This window comes from Mytilus californianus, unplaced genomic scaffold (genome assembly GCF_021869535.1).
Source record: "Mytilus californianus isolate M0D057914Y unplaced genomic scaffold, xbMytCali1.0.p SCAF_21, whole genome shotgun sequence".
In the NCBI taxonomy this organism is placed as follows: Eukaryota; Metazoa; Mollusca; class Bivalvia; order Mytilida; family Mytilidae; genus Mytilus; species Mytilus californianus.
Genome location: NW_026262670.1, coordinates 5,611,893 through 5,639,220, shown reverse-complemented (window position 1 = coordinate 5,639,220; position 27,328 = coordinate 5,611,893). Strand labels below are relative to the sequence as shown.

At 33.3% G+C, this 27,328-nt stretch overlaps 2 protein-coding genes across 8 annotated transcripts in view; both read left to right on the top strand.

Moving 5' to 3' along the window:
* The window catches only part of LOC127731997 (protein usf-like), a 32,817-nt gene extending 23,313 nt beyond the window's left edge, over positions 1-9,504 (top strand). For 2 of the 4 annotated variants that reach the window (XM_052241042.1, XM_052241043.1), the window contains exons 2-4: positions 6,726-6,846; positions 7,801-8,143; positions 9,025-9,504. In XM_052241042.1, coding sequence (XP_052097002.1) covers positions 7,826-8,143; positions 9,025-9,387 — 681 coding nt within the window. In that variant the 5' untranslated portion in view covers positions 6,726-6,846; positions 7,801-7,825 and the 3' untranslated portion in view covers positions 9,388-9,504. The remainder of the gene's footprint in view (positions 1-6,725; positions 6,847-7,800; positions 8,144-9,024) is intronic. The other 2 variants (XM_052241044.1, XM_052241045.1) reach the window with 1 other exon arrangement.
* Positions 9,505-17,998: 8,494 nt separating this feature from the next.
* Positions 17,999-27,328, top strand: part of LOC127731980 (intermembrane lipid transfer protein VPS13B-like) — a 100,425-nt gene continuing 91,095 nt past the window's right edge. Inside the window, exons 1-6 of one of the 4 annotated variants that reach the window (XM_052240961.1) lie at positions 17,999-18,068; positions 20,324-21,434; positions 22,580-22,770; positions 24,876-25,082; positions 25,909-26,143; positions 26,781-26,969. In XM_052240961.1, coding sequence (XP_052096921.1) covers positions 20,522-21,434; positions 22,580-22,770; positions 24,876-25,082; positions 25,909-26,143; positions 26,781-26,969 — 1,735 coding nt within the window. In that variant the 5' untranslated portion in view covers positions 17,999-18,068; positions 20,324-20,521. Of the gene's footprint in view, positions 18,069-20,323; positions 21,435-22,579; positions 22,771-24,875; positions 25,083-25,249; positions 25,273-25,551; positions 25,575-25,653; positions 25,669-25,908; positions 26,144-26,780; positions 26,970-27,328 lie in introns of those variants that run through there. The other 3 variants (XM_052240964.1, XM_052240963.1, XM_052240962.1) reach the window with 3 other exon arrangements.

Genomic DNA, 27,328 nt, shown 5'->3' with positions numbered 1-27,328 from the left:
GTTCTACTTAACTGTTTTTATTTTCGAAAAGAATATTTGTACAAGGTGTTGTTAATAAATGTAACGGACAACATATACCATGCCATCTCAGCCGACGTCGTAATTTCATTTTTAATGAAAGAAAGTATTTAAAAGCTTCTCTCCCTTTGCAATATGATTTATTAAACTCATTAGGCAGAGCAATGTTTATGACTACTTGCATAATTGTTTAATCGTATTAAATTCTGTATCAAATTTATATTAATAATAAAAGTTTTAGAATTTTAATATTGAAAACGGGTTAAAATTATTTATATATTCGCCATCCATTATTATGACGTTTTGTTCAACAATAAATTTGACAGTTTTGATGTGATTTTGTACATAATCTGTGAATTATAGATATTTTTGAGTTATTTAAGTGTGCTTTGATCACATATTATTGTTCTTTTTCTGTAAGTAAGTTATATTTGTGTTGCTTAAATTTTGACTCTTTATAATAGTAAACCGAATCCTTTTGACACGTTTTGATAAGATTTTTTTCCGGATAATGGCCAGTTTTGATATAGTCTTGTACAATTTACTCCTACCTACAATTCCAAGAAGGAGGTTGAATTGGAAAAATGCATTGTGTGTCAATGTTCGTCACAAGAGCAATTAATATGCATGCGAGCGGTAGGGAAAATATATTATTGAAGCATGGATGCTAGCAGAGTTTAATGCAGAAATGAGATTAAAACTTATTTACTGCTCCAGAAAAATCCTCTCATGATGAAAAAAGATTCCAAAGTTGAAATTAATAAATCAAAATCCTGGAGTGCAAAAAGACAGAGTATTGTCATCTGCATAGTCATATAAACTATAATTTTTAACAAAAAGAAATATATCATTTATAAATACGTTGAACAACAATGGCCCCAGTATAAAACCCTGTGGTACGCCTTTATGGATGTCAGCCCAACCACTCAGAACATAGTTGACTTTTATTTGTTGTTTACGATTTGATAGATAGGACTTTAAAAAGGCAACTGAATGGGGGGATACACCATATGTTGATGATTTATCTATCAAGATATTGTGAGGCAGGCAGTCAAAAGCCTTTGAAAGATCCATTAATACCGCTGCAATATACTGGTTTTTATCAAGAGCTTCACGCCAATCTTCTAACACTCTGATGAGTAGTGTGGTCTGACATCCATGTCCACGTCTGAAAGCATATAAAAAGGGTTAACTATTTTATCAAAGTATTCAGATAGTTGAATTTCATATATTTTTCCAAGACTTCAGAAAAGATGGGTAAATTAAAGACACTAACTGGTCTATAGTTTGTTTTCAATAATGGGTCACTCTTTTTGTGAAGGGGATCACTTGGTCTTCTTTTATGTTTTCAGGGAAACAGTTATTCTCAACTGACAATAGACAATATTTTATTTGCACAAACGCATTTACAATAAATGGTAATGACCTAATGGATAAACATGATAGTAAAATGCAAACAATTATGTGAATATGAAATACATGTATAATGAAAATCTATTGCAATAGATCTCGCATTGAAACAATTTGTTACGAAAGAGGAAGATAGTTTTAGTGCCGTGGAAGATTTATTATTAAGTATAAGCTTTATTTTATATTTATCGCACAAAAAAAGGGATTTTGGACATTTTGATTTCAAAAGTCTCTATGATATCGGAATACCCTCTACAATGTAGTAGCATGTGTTGTTCATTTTCAATTTCACCACTTTTACAGATTTCACAAGTTCTTTCACCCCTGGGCACTTTTAAATATCTTCCTCTTTCAATGGCAAGGTTATGAGCACTTACTCTTAATTTACATAATGAGGATTGATCTGATCTATTTCTTAAAGCATCAACATAAGCTGCACGTTCACTCATTTTGTAAACACTCTGGGAAAATGTTATTTTTGGAGATGCTGAAATATTTGCATGTTATTCTTGAAAACCCTGGTCAATTATTCTTTCTTTTATAAAACCAAAAAGGGGTTTAATAGTGGGTTTAACGTTTGACAAATATGATAAACCTAAATTTTGAATGATAATATTTAACTTTTTTTACCCAAGGGTTGCTCATTTTCGTAGCATTATATATTTGGTGAACTAAACTTCCTTCTGAAGTTATTGAATGGTCCCAGAATTTAAAGCTGGATAACATTATCCTATTCTTAAATGGCAGCCTAGCAAGTTCGGAACGACATGCATCATATTTTCAGATTTCCATTATTACATTATAACATAATAACATTGTTAAATCTATGTTGAAATATTGTTACCGTTTACAGAATTTGTCAGAATTTCCATTATTATATGATGCTTTTGCGAACTCTAAAGATTTGCATACTCAAGGTAAAACAACTTGGTACTCCTCAATAACTAAATTATTTTTCTATGTTTTATCATTTCCCGATGCTTTCTTTGTCGCAAAATTTCTAGGTAGTTAAACATTTTGGATTCATGTTTTTATCATTTCCGTATTTTTGTGGCATTACGCATATCCTTTGTTTTGTTATAATAGCCAGCAATAGTTTTTCTCTATTTTATTTTATTAACAAAAAAATTATGCATGTTGCTTTTGATGATTTAAAACTTTCAGATAGACAACGTTCCTTGAATAAAACAAATGTCATGAATGTGGCTATACTTTTTGAAGTCATTGCAATAGAAACTATACGCATGGTTTCCGGCAAAAAAATATCATGAACCAGGAGAAAAGTAAAAAAACTTTCAAAATATCATAAATATTTTTCCTCTCAGCTTTTCCAATTTCACGGTATAAATGCGCAAACCCGATATATGCTTACCTTGCATATGCTTGGACATTTTTCACACCGTTTTCAAAAATAACATTTTCCGGTTTACTGTTTCAGTGATTTTGATTTTGCTTTAACAACCGAATAACCATAACAATAGCAATACTCTTGTGAAGTTTTACGATGGTCAGAAAAAAAATAATGTAGGAAAGAAACGGAACTCCATTCTTTTGCACACAAAATGTAACGTTGGACATTACGTTTTTGCGTAAAAATGGGATAATTAACTGTAATTCCCTGCACTCTCATTTCGATGTAAGTAAAACAAAACTCAACACATAAGTAATGATAATCATATTTTGGCATAAATAAACATTTACAATCATACATATGTCATAAATAATTTTTAATTTAAAGTCCATATTAATTATAAATATTAACTTCCAAAATATATAAATGCACCGGTCACATCCCATAAAGACATCAAATTCAGCAATCTGCATTATCTGAAAAAGACTAACATCTTCGATTTAATAAGGTATAAAGCATGTACAAAAATGTTCAAGTAATACAAAAAAAAATGGGCGGGAGGGTGGGTAAATTAAACGTGTTGAATTGACCGGTAAACTAATTCAAATGACAAGGGAATATGAAATTTGCCAGAAGTGAACAGATATTTCTATCAACCAATCAGAGGAGATTTAAATACGAACGATAAATTATGCATATAAACAGGTAACGAGATATGTCGAAAGTATCCGAGATGGAATTAAGCATTTTTAATTAATTAAAAATTTATCAATTCCCTCCACTCCCATTTCGATGTAAGTAAAACAAAACTCAACACATAAGTAATGATAATCATATTTTGGCATAAATAAACATTTACAATCATACATATGTCATAAATAATTTTTTATTTAAAGTCCATATTAATTATAAATATTAACTTCCGAAATATATAAATGCACCAAACCAACGGCCACTATAAAGTGTCCAGTGTTAAATAAAGACTATAATATAAACATACCTGATAATACAAACAACAAATACTGGAATCCTACAAACTAATAGAGGTTCACAGGTAAACCAGATGTAGAAGTAATGGTCTAACCCAGCTTTCTTGACCATCACCTTCTGAAAAATAAAGTTAAAAAACCACAAAGTATCTTGACCAAAAAGGTACATGTAAATACAATATTCTAATTACAAATGAGGGGGTGGAAAGGGGGTACCTTTCTCATTTCTCCCGCCCCTCGTCTCCTTTCTCCCGCCCCCTTTCTCCTTTCTCCCGCCCCCTTTCTCCCTGTCTCCCAATACCCTTTCCGCCTACTCACAAATGATTAACTACACCTATAAAAAAGTTTCGTATAACAGAAACGCCAAAATAACTTAAATGTAATTTATCTTTACAAAAACATTTTCTTTTATAAATAGATAAATTTAACGTGTTGAATTGACCAGTAAACTAATTCAAATGACAAGGGAATATGAAATTTGCCAGAAGTGAACAGCTATTTCTATCAACCAATCAGAGGAGATTAAAATACGAACGATAAATTATGCATACAAACAGGTAACGAGATATGTCGAAAGTATCCGAGATGGATTTAAGCATTTTTAATTAATTAAAAATTTACCTATAATTCTTGATATTTTAAATTTCGGTTCCTTTTTTTCTTTATTTTCAAGTCTAATGTAAAAAATTCAACCAAAAATCACTATATTTTTATCGAACTGACCAGTCTACGTATTTATTTTCATGCTAATCTATAGCAAATTGGAATTCGTATCATCATCGTGCGCAACGTTTATATGATCATTTGCCATAAACTCTATCTTAATCTTATCTAAGATTAATTTATGTAAATGCTATTGACCTTCCTATTGACTTCAACAACATATACAAGACATAGTTAAATAATATGTATTTCTTTTTTTTGTGAGTGTCATTAAATGCTATCAATCAAGTAATTCTTTCCATCAGTATTGTTCTTTTGTATTTGTTTAATATGTGTAATGTTGTAATCTCATGTTGCCCCTTGGAATTCTAGACAGTTCGGTACCCAGACAAATCGGCATCCGGACAAATCGGTACCCGAGAAAACACTTCGGCACCCAGACAAATCGGCACCTAGACAAATCGGCATCTAACATAGACAAATCGGCACCTTATAAAGATAAAATCAATTATTTTATCCTTGATCAAAATATAGTGAACCAAACATTTAAGTTACCTGGCACTGATATATGTATGTGGGTATGAACTCAATTTACAAGTTAAGTGTTAATATAGCGATTATGTTCGACTGTTTTTACAAATTATCAATTTAATTCCTGCACTATTTATGACATTATTGTCAATATTGTATATGGTATCTTCGAAGAAGTATCTTATGAAGTGGTTTATTCTTTTTGTTGTTTATTTGTGAAGACTGTATTGCAGCTTAGTAATTTGGATAGCTGTCTAATTTGTATGTATTCTTTTTCCTGATACATGAACATTTATTTTATAGATTTCACCATTCATGTACTAGTTTTAATGTAATGCATAGTTCTATTCCGATAGTATTCTTAATCAATAAAACACATGTAGCATATTAATAATATTTATTTATTATATTTATTATAATTATATTCAACAGTTTATAGATAATAAATATAAAAAATAATAATAAATAAGCTTTATTAAGAGTCGGCAAAGTATACAAACAAAGACAACATAAGCTCTAATGAGCTTTTAACCGACATACAAGACATTTATAACAATACAACACATAATTTAATTGCATTTATAAGGTGATTTCTAATATTACTGTTAATTTGGCAATGATGAAAAAATTCCCTTTACTCCCTTATGTACAAATGCTACTAGCTCTATCGGAATTGGCTCCTGTATGGAAATGAAAAGTATGAAAGGAGAAAGGATAACCTATTTTATAACAATTAATATAATAATTAAAAATATCTAAAAGCCACTTACCAGTGATGCATGTTCTATGTTGCCACTTTTGACAGCCACCACATTGTAAAGCTTCCTGTCTAGGGCGGACAACATTGTGGCACTGTATACAACTGTCGTCTGACATTGTGTAAGAAAAGGATATTCAAAAGTGTTGACCTTTATATATGTTTCTGGGTTTTTACTCATTATGGCTTGCACACGCTTTTATGTTTATGGCTTTCAATATTAAAACAATAAAATATAGTTTTCAGGTATTGTGTTGTCTTTACAGATGTAAGGATCAAACGAGAACACAAGCTGAAACACAAGCTATACACTTTTTATCTCTCATTTGTCTCTATTGAGAAATTATCAGATTTATACATAAAATACTGATTAATGCATAACTACAATTAATTATGATTAATTAAATAATGTTTATTCAAACACCGTCATATCTAACAATCAATTATGATTTAATTCAAATGATGTTTTACTATTCATACACAATCATTTAGGATCTAATTAAATGATGATTTCAAATTTTGTATTGCATATTTTATCTACGGATTATAATATTACTGTAACAATTCTTTTATATTTAAAAAAAATGAGGTGCCGAATTGTCTTGGTCCCGAAATGTCTGGATCCCGAAATGTCCAAAATGGATGCCGAAATGTCTTCGGACTTGGGTGCCGATTTGTCTGGGTGCCGAAATGTCTTCGGACTTGGGTGCCGATTTGTCTGGGTGCCGAAATGTCTTGTTACCGCCCCTTGTGGGCCCTTAAATTTGGAATATAGTAAATTCTATATTGCATATTTTAGATCAAGTTATGTTCAAGTAAAGGATGAAGAATTTGTTTGTCAGATTAAAACTGAATAAGGCAGAGACATATATATATATGTATATATGTCTCTGATTAAGGTGATGGTGGTTTGACAAGTTCAAATTACCCGGCATCTGAAATATTCAGATATTGGCATATTTTGAAATTCTTGAATGATTTTTAGAAACCAATCTATTTTTTACAGCTTGCCAAAAAAATCCTGTTAACACACTCAGTTGTGTGTGCTCCAACGCTGGAGGAAAATACGCAAAGAAGAAGACTTCCGACTTCGTACTGTGTCGGCTTCATTTGTTTTCAATAACTTAGTAAGTGTCTTGACTTGTCACATGTATTGACATGCTCAAACTTTATTCTAGCATTTTCCAATTTTATCTTCTGTAAATCCTAGTTTTGATAAAAATGCATGTTTGCAGACATAGATAGATATATATAAATCTATGATATACCAGTTCGGCCTTGGTCGTTTCGGTCCAATATCTATGACTCTCGTTAGTATTGATTGTTGGTTGCTTAACGTCTAGTGACAAATATTGCATGCATGTTCCGGATGAGTTCTTTCGTAAGTAATATAGTAAAATACGATGCAGTGTTTGTAGGAAAAAAATTATTATGTCAGGGGCGGATCCAGCCATTTATAAAAGAGAGGGTTTCTAACCCAGGATGAAGGGGTTCCAAATGATAAGGGTACGTTGTATGGTATGTATAAAGTACAAATGATAAGGGTCGGTTGTACGTTATGTATAAAACTCAAATGATAAGGGTCGATTGTACGGTATGTATAAAGCTCAAATGTTTGTATCCACTTGAACTAAGCTTTTGTTTTAGGCACTGGCTTAGATTATGTTATATGTTCTTCAAGATAATACTAGAGTTTAATAGTGCCAATCACGAAGAATACAGTTTGATGGTTTGATGTTTAGAAGAGTGCAGTTTGATGGTTCGATGTGTAGAAGAAAAGTATCATCTTCTATGTATTTAACTGCACACCTGTTATTGTCACTTATACTTAAAAATCAATGCATCAAAGTCAAAATTTAACATTTGTAATCTCAGTTGTGATCTAAAATATTGTGAACTTGTATAACTTTTGAAATCCCCCCCAAAGTCTTTGTAAATTGTAATCTGTAACTTACATATTTTAGCTCCTATTTAGGTTTAAGGTCTAGTACATTTATTATGGCATAGATCAGAGTTACAGTTTAAAGACTTGAGAACAAACCAGGTGACTTTATTGTAATCTTTTACTGTATATATTTCAGCTCCTATTCAGGTATACAGGCTAGCATGGCACAGAACAGAGTTACCTTTAAGACTGAGAACAAACTTGGTGACTGTCCAGGAGTTGTGACGGGTGATCCAGCCTCGACAAAGAAAGGGCTTGTCGTAATCCAGGAATGGTGGGGTATGAATGAGCAAATTATACAGGAGGCAGAACTCATAGCAAAGTCAGGGTTTGTCACCTTGAATCCTGACCTTTATAGAGGAAAGGTCGCAACTGATAATGAGACAGCAGGACATTATATGAATGATTTAGATTGGCCTGGTGCTGTAGCTGACATTAAAGGAGCTATTTTATATCTGAAGAATGCTGGGTGTACAAAGGTGGGTTTTATATCTGAAGAATGCTGGGTGTACAAAGGTGGGTTTTATATCTGAATACAAAGGTGGGTTTTATATCTGAAGAATGCTGGGTGTACAAAGGTGGGTTTTATATCTGAAGAATGCTGGGTGTACAAAGGTGGGTTTTATATCTGAAGAAAGCAGGGTGTACAAAGGTGGGTTTTATATCTGAAGAAAGCCGGGTGTACAAAGGTGGGTTTTATATCTGAATAAAGCCGGTATACCAAGGTGGGTTTATATCTGAAGAAAGCTGGGTATACAATGGTGGGTTTTGTAATTTGAAAAATTCTGGGTGTAAAAAGGTGGGTTTTATTTCTGAAGAATGCTGGGTGAACAAAGGTGGGTTTTATATCTGAAGAAATCCGGGTGTACAAAGGTGGGTTTTTTATCTGAAGAAAGCCAGGTGTACAAAGGTGGGTTTTATATCTGAAGAAAGCCGGGTATTCAAAGGTGGGTTTTTGTCTGAATAAAGCCGGTATATAAAGGTGGATTTATACATGTTATATCTGAAGAAAGCTGGGTATACAATGGTGGGTTTTGTAATTAATTTGAAAAATTCTGGGTGTAAAAAGGTGGGTTTTATTTCTGAAGAATGCTGGGTGAACGAAGGCAGGTTTTATAACTGAAGAAATCCGGATGTTCAAAGGTGGGTTTTATATCTGAAGAAAGCCAGGTGTACAAAGGTGGGTGTTATATCTGAAGAAAGCCGGGTATTCAAAGTTGGGTTTATGTCTGAATAAAGCCGGTATACAAAGGTGGGTTTATATCTGAAGAAAGCCGGGTATAAAATGGTGGGTTTTATAATTAATCTGAAAAATTCTGGGTGTAAAAAGGTGGGTTTTATATCTATTTTATATTTTCAGGTTGGTGTTACTGGGTTTTGCATGGGAGGAGCCCTTTCTCTAGCCTCAGCAGCATTAGTCTCGGAAGTTGATGCAGCAGCACCATTTTATGGAATTCCAGGCAAAGCACTGTGTGATTTAAAGAATATAAAGTGTCCAGTTCAGTGTCATTTTGGTAACTTAGATACCCTGGAAGGATTTTCTGCTCCAAAAGATCAGGCTTTGTTGGAACAAACATTAAAAGAGACTGGTGTGGTTTTTGAATTTTACCGCTATGAGGCTAATCATTCCTTTACAAATACCACTAGCCCTAACTACAACAAAGAATGTTGTGACCTAGCACTAAAACGCATGTGTGAATTCATGGGCAAGAATTTAAGTTGACTTGTAAAACTACACATTATATGATGCTAGTCAAAACTACACATTATATGATGCTAGTCAAAACTACACATTATACTATGCTATTCAAAACTACACATTATACTATGCTATTCATTTGATGGTTGTTGTTGTTTTTTTTTTTGTGTGCCGCCAGCATTTAGATTCATATCATTACTAATTGGTTATATGAAGTGGACTTTTTACATGCTTAAAACTGTTTGAAAATATATTCAATGAGAAATATAGCATCCAATAAAGAAATTTTATTACTTTATTACACAAAGACATATGAATACAAGTAGATGTGGGGTATATGTCAATGAGACAGCAACCCTAAAACATAAATGAACAAAATAAAGACTGTACATGAATACAAGGAAATGTGGGGTATATGTCCATGGACAGCAACCCTACAGCATAAATGAACAAAATAAAGACCAAACATGAATACAAAAAGATGTGGGGTATATGTACACGGACAGTAACCCTGCAGCATAAATGAACAAAATAAAGACCAAGCATACTTATAAATACAAGTAGATGTGGGGTATATGTACATGGTCAGCAACCCTACAGCACAAATAAACAAAATAAAGACTGTACATGAATACAAGGAAATGTGGGGTATATGTTCATGGACAGCAACCCTACAGCATAAATGAACAAAATAAAGACCAAACATGAATACAAGAAGATGTGGGGTATATGTACACGGACAGTAACCCTGCAGCATAAATGAACAAAATAAAGACCAAGCATACTTATAAATACAAGTAGATGTGGGGTATATGTACATGGTCAGCAACCCTACAGCACAAATAAACAAAATAAAGACCGAACATGAATACAAGGAAATGTGGGGTATATGTCCATGGACAGCAACCCTACAGCATGAATGAACAAAATAAAGACAAAACATGAGTACAAGTAGATGTGGGGTATATGTCCATGGACAACAACCCTACAGCATAAATGCACAAAATAAAGACCAAACATGAATACAAGGAGATGTTGGGTATATGTACATGGACAGCAACCCTACAGCACAAATAAACAAAATAAAGACCAAACATGAATACAAGGAGATATGGGGTAAATGTAAATGGACAGCAACCCTACAGCATAAATGAACAAAAAATGTAAACTATATTAAAAGAATATAACCGAGTGGTTGACGAGGCAGTTTGTTTGTGACCACTTACATCTGAGTTCTATTTCATTAAACCAATCCATAGAAATAAGGAGATGTGGTATGATTGCCAATGTGACAACTATCCAACAGAGTTCAAATAAGTGGATACAAGCAATCATAGGTTAGAATACGACCTTCAACAATGAGAAAAACGCATAACATATAGTCAGCTATAAAAACCCTGACATGAAAAAATGTGAAATGATTCAAAATAAAAAAAACTTTAGGCCTAATTTATAACAAAACAATTTACGAAAATAAGTACCAGAAAAACATTAAAACCCCAATGCACTGATCTAAGAGTACTTGCAGTTTCTGAACGCTAGCTCAATGCCAATTACAACTAATGAATAAATCATAACAATTTGCCAGTATATTCAGAAAGTTGAATGTGGGCAGTATATGGAAGAAGATATTCTCCCAGACATGAAGAATATTAAGACAATGTTATGTGTACAAAAGAAACAAATGTATTGATAACAGCTTGTCATTCACGTCTAAGATAACAGCTTGTCATTCACATCTAAGATAACAGCTTGTCATTCACATCTGAGATAACAGCTTGTCATTCACATCTGAGATAACAGCTTGTTATTCACGTCTGAGATTGAAGGCAAGCCATTATTTTATATAAGGACCAAGTCTAGCAATTTTTTTTTCTCATGTTCATGGTAAATTTAAGCAAACATGTTATAATGGTCAAACTGAAAATTACTGATTTTTCAAACATTGGATGAAATAAGTTAGTATTGATTAAATCAAATGAGGTTGGCATCTCTGAAATAATTGTTCCCTGTACGTCTCACAGTGGGTATGGTAATCCGTCTGTCCATACCAGACACATCAATGATTGTTGACAGAAAGCTTTCATAATTGTTAGTATACTTTGTTGTCATATTCTCTTTTCCATTTTTCGGGAGGTATGGGACAATTAGCCTGTTATATACTTTTGTACCACAATAACACGTTGTGGATGTAACTCCTGTGACACCATTTGACTGAAAGCTATCTTACTTGGTAGGTTTGTTCGCCTTCATGTTTTATTATGGGACTTTAACCATATTTTGACTCTCCTACCACAAATGACACATTGTAATTCCTCATTTATACAGCGGCTGGGGACATTTTACTATGGAGTAACAATTTCTTGTTGAAATTTATCTGACCATTGAAATGAGGTGTAGATTTTTCAGGGTCTTGTTAGAATTTATCTGACCATTGAAATGAGGTGTAGATTTCCCAAGGATAACTATGTTATGAAGATTGATATTAAAGTATGGCTTTCATGACTTCGATATTGAGAAAATGATAATCCTGGGTTAGGTAAGGTGTACGTCTGTTTGTGGTTATATTACATTCACCCTAATTTTAAATGAGATTTGAGTTTTGAAATTATTTCAGTTGCAGAAATAAATATGAATATATGATTGCTGTAAGTTTACTATTGGTAGGTCAGTACACCATACATTTACATCAATGATAAAGCAACCAATTAATAAAATCTTGCCATAAGATATCCAGTTATTGACCGGCTGTTAATACAATGGTTTGGTAATAACCAGTTAATAATTTTCAAATCTAGCACTTTTAAAAAGGAAAATGAACTAAAAATCCCAATGCAGTCTACCCATGGAAATTCTAAAAAAAATCCCACTGCAGTGTACACATGGAAACAGTAAAAATCCAACTGCAGTGAACACATGGAAACAGTAAAAATCCCACTGCAGTGTACACATGGAAACCCTAAAAATCCCACTGCAATCTACACCTCGAAACCCACACACATGGCAACCGTTAAAATCCCACTGCAGTGAACACATGGAAACCCTAAAAATCCCACTGCAGTGGACACATGGCAACCGTTAAAATCCCACTGCAGTGTACATATGAAAACCATAAAAATCCAACTTCAGATACACACGAAAACCGTAAAAATCCCACTGCAGTGTACACATGAAAACCTTAAAAATCCCAATGCAGTTTACACATCGAAACCCTAAAAATCCCACTGCAGTGTACACATGGAAACCCTAAAACTCCCACTGCAATCTACACCTCGAAACCCTAAAACTCCCACTGCAGTCTACACCTGGAAACCCTAAACATCCCACTGCAGTCTACATATCGAAATTCTATAAATCAAACTGCAGTGTATACATGGAAAATCTAAAAACATCCACTGCAGTCTACCCATTGAAACCTTAAAAATCCCACTGCAGTGTACACATGGCAACCGTAAAAATCCCACTGTCACTGTAGTATACACATGAAACCCTAAAAATCCCACTGCAATGTACACATGGAAACACTAAAAATCCTAATGCAGTCTACACTCTGAAATCCTGAAAATCCCAATGCAATCTACACATGGCAACTCTAAAAATCCCACTGCAGTGTACACTTGGAAAATCTAAAAATCCCTCTGGAGCGTACACATGGAAAATCTAAAGATCCCACTGCAGTGTACACATGAAAACCTTAAAAATCCCACTGCAGTGTACACATAGAAATCTTAAAACCCCAATGCAGTGTACACATGGAAAATCTAAAAATTCCACTGCAGTGTACACATGGAAACCTTAAAAATCCCACTGCAGTGTACACATAGAAATCCAAAACCCCAATGTAGTGAACACATGGAAAATGTAAAAATTCCACTGCAGTGTACACTTGGAAAATTTAAAAATCCCACTGCAGTGTACACATAGAAAATCTAAAAATCACTCTGCAGTCTACACATGGAAACTCTAAAAATCGCACTGCAGTGTACACATGGAAAATTCTAAAAATCCCAATGCATTGTACACATGGAAAGTCTAAAAATCCCACTACAATCGACATATGGAAACCCTAAAAACCCAAAAGAAGTGTACACATGGAAAATCTAAAAATTCCACTGCAGAGTACACATGGAAAATCTAAAAATTCCCTTGCAGTGTACACATGGAAACCCTTAAACCCCAATGCAGTTTACACATGGAAACTCTTTAATACCAATGCAGTGTACAAATTGAAACTTTAAAAAACAATGTAGTGTACACAATAAATGAATTATGATTATTGAAATTCGAAAACGCCACTGCAGTGTACCCAATGATGAATAATGATGTATTGAACTTCGAAAACCCCACTGCAGTGTACCCAATGATGAATAATGATGTATTGAAATTCGAAAACCCCACTGCAGTGTACCCAATGATGAATAATGATGTATTAAAATTCGAAAACCCCACTGCAGTGTATCCAATGATGAATAATGATGTATTGAACTTCGAAAACTCCTACTGCAGTGTACCCAATGATGAATAATGATGTATTGAACTTCGAAAACCCAACTGCAGTGTACCCAATGATGAATAATGATGTATTGAAATTCGAAAACCCCACTGCAGGGTATCCAATGATGAATAATGATGTATTGAACTTCGAAAACCCCACTGCAGTGTACCCAATGATGAATAATGATGTATTGAAATTCGAAAACCCCACTGCAGTGTATCAAATGATGAATAATGATGTTTTGAACTTCGAAAACTCCTACTGCAGTGTACATATGGAATGATGAAAAATAATGTATTGAAACTTTAAAACCCTGCTGCATTGTACACATAGAAACTCTAAAACACTAACGAGGTGTACACATTGAAACGCTAAAACCCCCACTGCAGTGTACACATGGAATGAAAAATGATGCATTGAAACTTTAGAACCCTGCTGCAAACTCTAAAATACTAACGAAGTGTACACATTGAAACTCTAACACCCCACTGCAGTTTACACATGGAATGCATGAATAAAGATGTATTGAAGGCTCTAAACCCCCTACTGCAGTGTAAACATGTAATAGATAACTGTATATATCAATTTATTTCATGCAAAAAAAAATGAAATGGAATTCAGAGAGTCTTCTTTTTTATATTTAACGACAATTTTAGAGTTTCATAGTCACTACTAACATCTTCATAGATGAACCTCAATCGGCATGTTCTTGTATATTGTCCATTTCTTTATTGTTACCCTCCCCACAAATAATGCCAAATCACAGCTAGGACAATAGTTGAAATTAGACATGATATATGAGTGATAAATAGTTAAACTTCCCAATTTCGATAGATCTTTCCAAATTCTTTTAGTACATTTAACTGCCTTGATGCTTTTTTACAAATTTCAGAAATATGTGTTTTAAACTTAAGTTTCAACGGGTTATTTAAAATTAAGGTCCCGTCATCTGCTACAGTTGGCACTCAAAGAATACTGAGCTTAAACGTGCGCCTAATAATGAGTAATTGTTCAGTTTCATAAATTTTCAACAAGGAATTAAAAAAATCAGCATGGGACCACTGGACTCCTGCAGTTCTGGTAAAGTACGCGAGAATTGTCCTTCTCATTAGATTTTTGTTTGTACCCTGTTGTACTATTCCTTAAACAAGGAGCTAATTATCACCATCTATATTAGATTTTTTTATTTAAACATTTTTCAAAACATCCCACCATGCCAAACGCTATATATAGCTATTCGTTGAAAGCTTTTTCAGCAGCTGTTAAAACAAAAAATATGTTTTTGTTGTTTTCTTCTTGAGCCTCAATAAAGAGTCAACACAAATCTTAATTATATAATAATGGGATGCAAAAGTACAAAGAATAACTGTAGAAAATAAAACGGAATTAGTTGATATATAATAATGGGATGCAAAAGTACAAAGAATAACTATAGAAAATAAAAAGGAATTAGTTGATATAAAAAAATACTGATTACAGAAATGAACGATGTTTAGAATAAAGAAATCATATGATTCCAGAAAAAAACTAATAGTAAAATCATTTTTCATGGGAATTTAAGAATAAGTGTCATTTTGGATATAATAGGATCTATGTTCCTGCTGTTTCAGGAATACTAGACAAAGTACAGCACCACACAAGCAGAGATTTAGTAAAAATCAATTCAACTAAATCTGAAGCTGTTTTCTAAAATGTTAAAGGCTTGAATTCATCAACATTGCAATTCGAAGATGATGACATCAATATAACCCATGAAACTAAACATCTAGGTATAAAAAAACGAGCAAAACCGGGCAAATATCTCAGAAAGAATAAAAACAGGCAGGGCAACAACATACAGCCTTCTGGGATCTGGTTTACATGTCAGAAGGGGATACTCACCCATGGTAGCATACAAGCTATGGAGAACATATGCAGTACCAAGAAGTATCTACGGGCTTGAGGTGATGAACTTACTTGCAAAAGAAAAGGATATGCTAGAACTGGCAGAGAGGAAAATTCTCCGACAAATACAAGGGCTTCCAAATAATACAGCAAATATGGCTGTCTATACCCTGGTAGGAGCAGAACCTATTGCCATCACCTTAGACAAAAATCTACTTACCTTTTTCATGAATATATTGCTACAAATTCAGGAACTAGACAAATTGCATTATCAGAACATAGAGGAAAAGACTTTACCAACAGAGTGGAAAAACTCTATCAAAATACAATCTGAAATCAATAAAATTGAGAATGGAAATGGGGAATATGTCAAAGAGACAACAACCCGGCCAAAGAGCAGACAACAGCCGAAGGCCACCAATGGGTCTTCAGTGCAGCGAGAAAATCCCGCACCCGGAGGTGGTCCTCAGCTGGCCCCTAACTAAAATTGTGTGCTAGTTCAGTGAAAATGGACGTCACACTGAACTCCAAAACATATAAATGAACTAAAATTAAAAAACATACTAGACTAACAAAGGCCAGAGGCTCCTGACTTGGGACAGGCGCAAAAATGCGGCGGGGTTAAACATGTATTGTGAGATCTCAACCCTGCCCTATACCTCTAGCCAATTGTAGAATAAAGAAAACACATAGCAATACGCACAGTAAAACTCAGTTTAAAAGAAGTCCGAGTCCGATGTCAGAATAGGTAACAAAAGAAACTAAGCAAAATGACAATGATACAGAAATGAACAAAGGACTACTAGCAGTTACTGACATGCCAGCTCCAGACCTCAATTAAACAGATTGAAATATTATGTCTTAAAAAAATCGAATTGAAAAGGCTAATAGGAATAAAGATCAAGAAATATATATATATATATATATATACTGGAAAAATGAATGTCACAATGAAAAAATGGAAAAAACATCGCTTAAATATATAGAGATAAAGGACAATCCATTAAATGAAGCTCACAATATATGGAAAAGTGTAACAAACAATACTAAAGATGTAAAGGCAGGAAAAATAAAAACAAGACTAAGTCTCATGGTACTCAAACGTACATATTCCAAGCCAAAAGAGCTAAGTTCGATCCAAAAGTTAACCCTTTATGTACAATCTGTGAACAGGAAAATAAAGATCTAGAACATTTTATTCTACATTGCACAGAATTGGAGCAAATGAGATCTAAATATTGCTCAAAAATCAAACAGAAAATGGATGAAATCGAATCGGATACTTCAACATACAGTTAGATAATGCAACAAGGGAATCTACTCCAGCTCATAATGGACTGTACTAGCAAGGACATAAACTGTTATTCAACTGTGTATGAAAACAATGAAACTCTGGCTAGAAATATGTGCTATGAGATGCACATGTTCCGCACAAAAAGGATAAAAGCTTGATCACAAGTACAGTATAAGGGATAAAATTACTTGAAATAAAATAGTTCCTTATTTTTACCATTTTACTATTTTATGATAATTTAAGACTTAAGAAGAGCTTCTTCAAAGTTTTTAAGATATATTAAGTACCTTTAAAGAATAATGACAATGTCTATAAAATAGGTAAATTTAAACTGTGAAGGAACACATATGTATATACGTTGAATTGTTCTAACCCCTAACCTATCTACATAACACCCTTTTAAATAATTTTTTCATTATATATTATGATGTAAGAATAGCACCTTTAACTAACCAATAGAATTTTAAATTTAAAACGAATTTAAACTTTTAATTTTCAAATTTTACTTGTAAATATATTCAGTTCCTACATAACTTTTTCTTACACCTCACCACATTATGATTAGTTAATTTTATGGTTTAAAACTGTAATGACTATCCAATGAATTAATAATGATATTGCCTTTATTCATTTATCTGTAAGTTTATATGTTCCCTTATGTTTTAAGGTGTATATTGCCGGTTGCTACAATTATACCCTATGGGTAGTGCTCCACAATTAATGGAGGAACATACAAGATACTGAACTGCGCTGCTGTTGAAAACTATTGTTTTGCTGTCGTGTACAGCAGATTTTATCCGCGTTTTCGATTTCCTGAAGAAAAAAAATTTAAAAGAGTACCCCACTTTCAGATCCTAGGTTAGACAAGTCCACATTTTATAACAAGCCAGAATTACTCGCTTCACTTTTACGCGCTGTATCCTGTTGCGGACATTTCGGATCTTTTCAATAATTGTACCATTCGGAAAAGTTGTATATCGTCGAGTTGGCAGGTCGTCTGTAGATAGACAGTTTAACTTAATTACAAAAAGGGTTAGAAATTCAAAACCACAATTTTACTGACATGAGCAATACGTTTATTCATAAATGTTAGAAATAAAGGCCAGAATACGCATGGAAACTTATTTAAAAGTTGAAATTTATAACTGCCTTCAAAAATTATTATGACTTCAAAGCAAAAGCATCCAATTTGAGTCAAATATTTAGTCATCTGTAAAAATGTACGAAACATGTATGATCTGTATGAGAAAGTTGTAGACATAGTTTGGGAAATAAATATCTAGCCTTTCAATTTCAGAGTAAAGGGATGACCATTTAATATTTTGGGGAGGGGCCTTAATAAGCAATAGATGAATATGAATTGTCAATCTGCAGAAAATCGTCCTGACCACCCCATTCCCCCAGAATATCAAATGATCGTCTCCTAAGGGGTGTATTTAATTTTTACACCTAAAGTTATTACACTTTAAAATCTAATAGATATAATTTAGCTTTTATGGATAGATAAATCTCCATCCCCACAGGCTCAAGTTGTTCCATATTTTATGTTGATCGGGCACCAGTATGAAAAATACTTACAAGGGATAAAAGTGATATATATTTGATGTGTAGTAATCTTAAATTGTTTAATATTTCATAGCGGTATAACATGTTACTTTTATTTTTCTTCCCTTAGTTTATTTATTTTGTATTTACATTGTATCATAGGTCAAATTTATTTGTTCAGTGTATGTTCACTGGTGTTAATATGTCCTTTGATTGAGTTAAGCCATTTCAGTTGATATTTTATAGTGTGTCTTTCTATGTTGTGATGTTACACTATTGTTTCAGAAAAAGGGTGATGGTTTGGTACCATTAAAAGGTTTAAACCCGCTGCAATTGTTTGCACCTGTCCTAAGTCAGGAATCTGATGTTCAGTAGTTGTCGTTTGTTTATGTGGTTCATAAGTGTTTCTCGTTTTTTATATAGATTAGACCGTTGGTTTTCTTGTTTGAATGGTTTTACACTAGTAATTTTTGGGTCCCTTCATAGCTTGCTGTTCGGTGTGAGCCAAGGCTCCATGTTGAAGACGGTACTTTGACCTATAATGGTTTACTTTTATAAATTTTGACTTAGATGGAGAGTTGTCTCATTGGCACTCATACCACATCTTCTTATATCTATGATAAAGGTTGATGGATTTTATGAAAAATAGCAATGGTGCCTTTGACACAAATTAATATTAAGATTTCTGAATACACTTTCACAATAAATAATTTTTTTCTAAGGTAAAGTATATTATTAAAACGATTTTCATGATTTTATCACCTTTAACTATTAAAGTGAACTCGGCCTTTAATGAGTGAGAACAATTATGCAATATATATATATGTATATATATATTTAGCCTTTATGTTGATTACCATTTTATTAGAAGTCATCAAGACTTGTGTATGTATAGCTATAAGAAAAACACATATTACAACAGTAAGTACAATAAGCATTAACCAACATTAATCAGCAATTTTTCAAATAACATTTTAACATTGTTTAAGGGTCTTTCAACTGGTGTAATAACAGTTTGTTACACACAAGCTGATTCTCAAGTTGAAGCACACATACTTCTCTTTATTCAGTTAAAACTACGGTACTCAAATTAAGAAAATGTGGTTTAATTTTTTTTTTATATAGTCAATGATAGTACAATGTAGTACATGTAGATGAAATACAAGACTGCATAGTTTAGATGTATACCATGTATACCTATCTTGCCAAAATTCCCAGATAAAAAGAAAATATTAAAAAAAAGAGAGATCAAATCTGTAGGTAGGTGTATATGATTGTATGGCTCCCAAGGTACCCACCTATTATAATAGAGGTCATTATGTTCTCTTGTCTTTGCATCCATCCATTCCATATCATGCAAAAGTTTTGGTGTAAGTTACAAATGTAGTTTTTAAAAGAAAAGTTTGTTGTCATATTAACTTTAAACTTAATACATATGTTTATTATGAAGTGTACTGTTTGATATATGTACCAAATTTGGGTTTTGACCCAGATTTCAGGGTTCACAAACCATGGAAATGTGATAGGTTAAAGGTTTAGATTTAGGTACATGTAGGTTTTGGTTAGATATTGTATAAGTATCCATGTGCCTTGGACAAAAAAAAAGGGTTAGGGTTAGCTTTCTGTATACTAACATAGACATCCCGGAACACTTTGAAAAAGCCATGACAAATGTGTATCTTTGAAAATTACCAAATAATTGTAAATAACCAATAACATGCGTTATGTTCTTTCTATTGCAGATATTTAGTAAGAAAAGAAAGAATGTTGCTTACACATATAATACAGGGACTAAATCATTAAAAATGCTGCTTTATAGCAAGATAAGCTGTCAACAAAGTTATACCAATTGTTACAGAAATATGGAATGGTGATAGAAGTCATAACCTAGGGCAAAGGTCATAGAAAAATAAAAATTTGTTCTGATTCTAGCTACAACAATGTTTAAGTTGGAGTCTTACATCAGCCCCCTCTTAATGGGTTATGTTGACAAGTATGTCAAACTAAGACCTGAAGATTTTCAATTGTCATTATGGGGTGGTGATGTAGTCCTTAATAATCTTGACCTTCGTTTGGATGTCATAGAAAAGGCCATTCATCTCCCAATTGTCTTCAAAAGTGGCCATATTCATGAGTTACGTATCCATGTGCCTTGGACAAAACTGGGATCTGAACCTGTCGTGATAACTATCAACACAATTGAATGTATTCTGAAATTAAGAGAAAGTCCTTATGAAGGTAGTAGCAAAGGGTCAAAGTCTGATTTACGGAGGTCAAAATCAAGGTCATCATTGAAACCAAGGAAACAGGGTGAAGAAGATCTGCCACCAGGATATTTACAAAGTTTGATGAATAAAATTGTAAACAATGTTAGTATCATCATCAATAATCTAATTGTTAAGTTTGTTGAGGATGACATTGTTTTATCCTTGAACATAAAATCAGCTGAAGTGTATAGTGCCGATGAGAAGTGGGATAGAGACTTTATAGAGTTATCTCCTCCTGAGTTAGTGTTAAGGAAATCCATCAACCTGTGTGATCTGACTGTATGCCTTGATAAATGTGATCAGAGTGGTAAGATAGAACATTATCAGGATCCACTGATCTACAGGTGCTCTGTCACAGGACGGTTGTACACCAAGTATGATTCTGTTAACGCCAAGCGGGCCAGCGTAACAAAGTTTGATCTGTTCTGTGAACATTTAGACGTATCATTGACTGATACACAACTACCAATGTTTGAGAGACTAATAGAACTATGTATGGCATTGTATTATGGTACGTTAGATCCAGCCAAGAAAGATGAGGGCCATGATAGTACTGTTCATGAAGAAGACAACAATATAACTATAGGTATGGTTAGACAGTGTTCATCGAAATACCGGGCGTCTGTGCGTAGGTCTGTCTGGTCTTGTTAGTTCTATCACAGGAACAATTCTTGTCAGATGTTTATAAAACTTATACTTTAGGTTAATATCAGCAATATCTCGGACAAGTTCGATAATGGTGGCCGAGCATCTATTTTTAAAACAGTAATGCCCCTTGGAAATATTAAATTTATGGAAAATGGCCTCGTTAGCGCTCTCACAGGTACAATACTTGCCAGATTTTTATAAAACTTATACTATAGGTTTATATCAGCAATATCTCGGACAAGCCTCATAATGGTGGCTGATCGACTTTTTAAAAAGTGTTATGCCCCTTGGAAATATTAAAGTTATGTAAAATGGCCTAGTTAGCGCTCTCACAGGTACAATTCTTTCCAGATTTTTATAAAACTTATACTATAGGTTAATATCAGTAATATCTCGGACAAGTTCTATAATGGTGGACAATCGACTTTTTTTAAAAGAGTTATGGCCCTTGGAAATATAAAATATGTGCAAAGCGGGGGACATTGGAACTCTGTTCCTTTATTTATATTAGGTAAATATATAAAACAAAATACTAACAGTTTCTACTTTCACTTTATAGTAGGTAAATATATAAAGCCATCCTTAAAAAATTCTTTGTTTGATGTTGCCTGCCCATGCCTTGGAGTGTTTGGTAGGTAGGTAGGGATTTTATTTTTTTAAATTTCATGCTTTAGACAAGAAAAAGATGATAGAGCAGGAAAAAATCTTAAAAAAAGAATAAATTTAAAACGATTTGTGTCATAAAATTTTCCAGAAGGCTGCTTTTTAGGTGAGTAGGTAGGCAACATCAAACAATCTAAATTTTATTTTTGGCCTAATACAAAATACAGTTTCTACTTTTACTTCTTTGTATACTGTAAACCAACCAAATTCCATGAGCCATTTATTTTCACAAGAACAAAAATAACGAGAATTTAAAGTAATAACAAATATGTAAATCTAGGATCTCTCCTTATATATATACATTAAGATAATGCAAAAATCACGAAAATAGATAACTGTCAAGTCGGCTAGAAAGGGATAAACTCAAAATAAATTATCGGCAAAAATTAGTTGAATTACAGTTATCAGAATTTATTTCAGAAGAGGAATCTGATACTTCTTCTGAGGTAGACCAGCAGGGATGGAGCCAGTGGATGTGGTCCTATGTACCTCAGATCTTACCAGAGAATGAGGAGGAGGGGGAGTCTGATGAAACTACAACAAGGAAAAAACCACAGCCTCCTACTCTATCTATTGGGATGTATGGGCATAAAATATCTGTCATGTTTAAGGTAAGGGGATGATGGGACATAAAATATCTATCATGTTTAAGGTAAGGGGATGATGGGACATAAAATATCTATCATGTTTAAGGTAAGGGGATGTATGGACATAAAATATCAATAATGTTTAAGGTAACGGGATGATGGGACATAAAATATCTTTCATATTTAAGGTAAGGGGATGTATGGACATAAAATATCTATCATGTTTAAGGTAAGGGGATGTATTGACATAAAATATCTATCATGTTTAAGGTAAGGGGATGTATGAACATAAAATATCTATTATGTTTAAGGTAAGGGGATGATGGGACATAAAATATCTATCGTGTTTAAGGTAAGGGGATGTATGGACATAAAATATCTATCGTGTTTAAGGTAAGGGGATGATGGGACATAAAATATCTATCATGTTTAAGGTAAGGGGATGATGGGACATAATATATCTATCATGTTTAAGGTAGAGGGATGATGGGACATAAAATATCTATCATGTTTAAGGTACGGGGATGCTGGGACATAAAATATATATCATGTTTAAGGTAGAGGGATGATGGGACATAAAATATCTATCATGTTTAAGGTAAGGGAATGTATGGACATAAAATATCTATCGTTTTTAAGGAAGAGGGATGATGGGACATAATATATCTATCATGTTTAAGGTAAGGGGATGATGGGACATAAAATATCTATAGTGTTTAAGGTAAGGGAATGTATGGACATAAAATATCTATCATGTTTAACATTGTTTAAGGTATTACATGTATAAGGGGATGATGGACATAATATATCTATTGTGTTTAAGGTAAGGGGATGTATGGACATAAAATATCTATCGTGTTTAAGGTAAGGGGATGTATGGACATAAAATATCTATCGTGTTTAAGGTAAGGGGATGTATGGACATAAAATATCAATCGTGTTTAAGGTAAGGTGATATATGGACATAAAATATCTATCGTGTTTAAGGTAAGGGGATGTATGGACATAAAATATCTATCGTGTTTAAGGTAAGGGGATGTATGAACATAAAATATCTATCATGTATAAGGTAAGGGGATGTATGGACATAAAATATCTATTGTGTTTAAGGTAAGGGGATGTATGGACATAAATATCTGTCATGTTTAAGGTAAGGGGATGTATGGACATAAAATATCTATCGTGTTTAAGGTAAGGAGATGTATGGACATAAATATCTGTTTAAGGTAACTAAATATCTATCATGTTTAACATGATTAAGGTAAGGGGATGATGGGACATAAAATATCTATCATGTTTAAGGTAACGGGATGATGGGACATGAAATATCTATCGTGTTTAAGGTAAGGGGATGTATGGACATAAAATATCTATCATGTTTAAGGTATTACATGTATAAGAAGACTTATAGATAGATTTACTTAATTGTAGAACAGCTTTACAATCTTGTTTGTATGTGGGAATTTAAAGGGTACAGCAAACTAAACAGAAAAATGTGATTCTTTGAGTATGAAGTCGGAAATTTATACTCCAGTCGGGTGATAACTTGCTTGTTAAACATTGTTATGAGTAAATGTCATTCTTTATCAACAGTAGAAACTGCCTGACAATGATCTTTATAAGCAATAAACGGTACACTGATCATGGTGATATACAGTACAGTTAATTGATTCCTTCCAGTATGATTTATTGTATAGCAAATATATATACCATACAGTAAATTGATTCCTTCCACCTTAATTTATTGTATAGCAAATATATATACCGTACAGTAAATTGATTCCTTCCAGTATAATTAATTGTATAGCAAATATATATACCGTACAGTAAATTGATTCCTGTCACCTTGATTAATTGTATAGCAAATATATATACCGTACAGTAAATTGATTCCTGTCACCTTGATTAATTGTATAGCAAATATATATACCGTACAGTAAATTGATTCATGTCACCTTGATTAATTGTATAGCAAATATATATACTGTACAGTAAATTGATTCCTGCCTGATTATTCTATTGTATAGCAAATATTGATTCCTGCCTGACTATTCTATTGTAATAGTAGACAACACAATCAGGTACAAATTAACTGAACATTTAACATATTAACAAATTGTATTTTATAGTTGACAGAAAAACTGAGAGAAAAAGTGCATTATGGTCCACAGAAGATTGCATTTAAACCTTTTATATTACTGGAGGGAGAAGGTATAGCTGTAGACATACTTGTCAAAGGTCTCGCTTTCTTTGATGCACAAGTTGGAATAACACATCTGAAGATGTTGTGTCAGGGCCAGTGTATCTGTGGAATAAAAGATGATACAGATACTAAGGTATGTTAAGTTTCTCCCCTCTACTACCACACCCCCTGAGAATGTTGTGTCAGGAGCACTGTGTCTGTGGCATAAAAGATGATGCAGATACTAAGGTATGTTAAGTTTATCCCCTCTACTACCATGCCCCCTTAGGATGTTGTGTCAGGAGCAGTGTGTCTGTGGAATAAAAGATGATACAGATACTAAGGTATGTTAAGTTTCTCCCCTCTACTACCACACCCCCTAAGGATGTTGTGTCAGGGGCAGTGTATCTGTGGAATTAAAGATGATAGTTTTGATACAGATACTAAGGTATGTTAAGTTTCTTCTCTTTACTACCACACCTCCTTAGGATGTTGTGTCAGGGGCAGTGTATCTGTGGAATTAAAGATGATAGTTTTGATACAGATACTAAGGTATGTTAAGTTTCTCCCCTCTACTACCACACCCCTAAGAATGTTGTGTCAGGAGCAATGTGTCTGTGGAATAAAAGATGATACAGATACTAAGGTATGTTAAGTTTCTCCCCTCTACTACCACACCCCTTAGGATGTTGTGTCAGGAGCAGTGTATCTGTGGAGCAAAAGATGATACAGATACTAAGGTATGTTAAGTTTCTTCTCTTTACTACCACACCTCCTTAGGATGTTGTGTCAGGGGCAGTGTATCTGTGGAGCAATAGACGATACACTCATCTTTTGGTTAATATTATTACAAATCTGACTGAATAATCCAGAGGAAAAAGGATGTCTGGTCCACTAAAATAACACAAAACTCTATTTCTTGACTATATATTTGAAGTTTTTATATGAACTTACTTAATAAGGTTCTTCCAATTTTACAGAGCTCTGTGATGGTACAAGGTGGAGACAGTTTACAGGACAAGACAGAGGCTAATTACTATTCAAATTCTCTGTTTGATAAATCCTCACCAGCCAATCAAAATGAGCCATTACAGTTAGCCCTAGATAGTGAGACACATGGTGAGATCTATACAGAACAGTATAGTCAGGTCAAGTTTGGAGCATTCTTCTTTGACTATCTATATGTAATGGCTGACACAGAAGAGAAAAATCAAGGTAGGACACTTTTGGAGATTGAAAATGTAAAATTGTAAGTGGAATGAATTAAAATGTCATTTTTAGAAACATTAGTGATATGATGTTCATTATTAACCTGAATGATTCACTCCCTCCGTGTAATCGATCTCTCCTGCTTGCGAGGGCCTGAATTCCTAATGGTGACTAATCAGGAATCAGCTTAATTTATCGGATAGGTAAATCCTGAGCTAATTCCCAAAGATTGATTAAAGATTTTTCCTTGTCTATGCATTCAGGCGTAAATGAAGTAATCATAGATCAGTGGAATATAACAATTGAATTATTTGGGTGAAATATTCATACAAAAAAAATGTTTTTGTTAGCCTTATGATGTTTGAAAATGTTTATTTTTAAAGTCTTCTTTTACTTTCATCTGTTTTACTGTAAAGACTTATGTAATGTTTCAAGATAATCTTTAAAATATTGACAGGTTTAAAAATTTATAATAAATAATTGAACTTTATAATTATTTTTGTGTTTATTTATCATGTTTATGAAGCCATGACTTTCTTTTGGTTTGTGTTTATTTATCATGTTTATTAAGCCTTGACTTTCTTTTGATTTGTGTGTATTTATCATGTTTATTAAGCCATGACTTTCTTTTGTATATTTTCAGAAAAAGGAACAAGTGTTTCATCTGTTTCAGATATCACAGAAACTTTGTTCATGAAAGAAAATTCACTGATACGTTTTATCATTGGTCCGTGTCAAATAAATGCTTCATCTTCATCTGTACACAGGTTTAGGAAGCTACTGGCGTGTGCATATAATTATAATTATGAGCCTTACTACAAAGGGAAACCTGGTAAGTCTATAGAATTGAGGTCACTTAGGTATTTTTAATTGCTCAATGTAATTTAAATGCTTGATCATCATCAAGAGTTGGACAATTTATTAAATGTTTGTTTAATGTTCTTATTTGTTTAATGGGGAAGTGAATGTTTCATATAACAGTTTCCTTTTCATCCCTTGACTCCCTTTATCTTCTGGATATTTCAATCTGATTACAATACAGATCCTGTGTCCACCCTTCGCTTACAAGGATCTGAGCTCACTCCATTCTACTTTCTGTTTTAAAGACCTTTCGGGATCCTCTGGTTTTGTCTAAATGATCCACACTTTCAAAATTTTGAAGGCAGCAATTTCATTGAGTGATGTAATAAT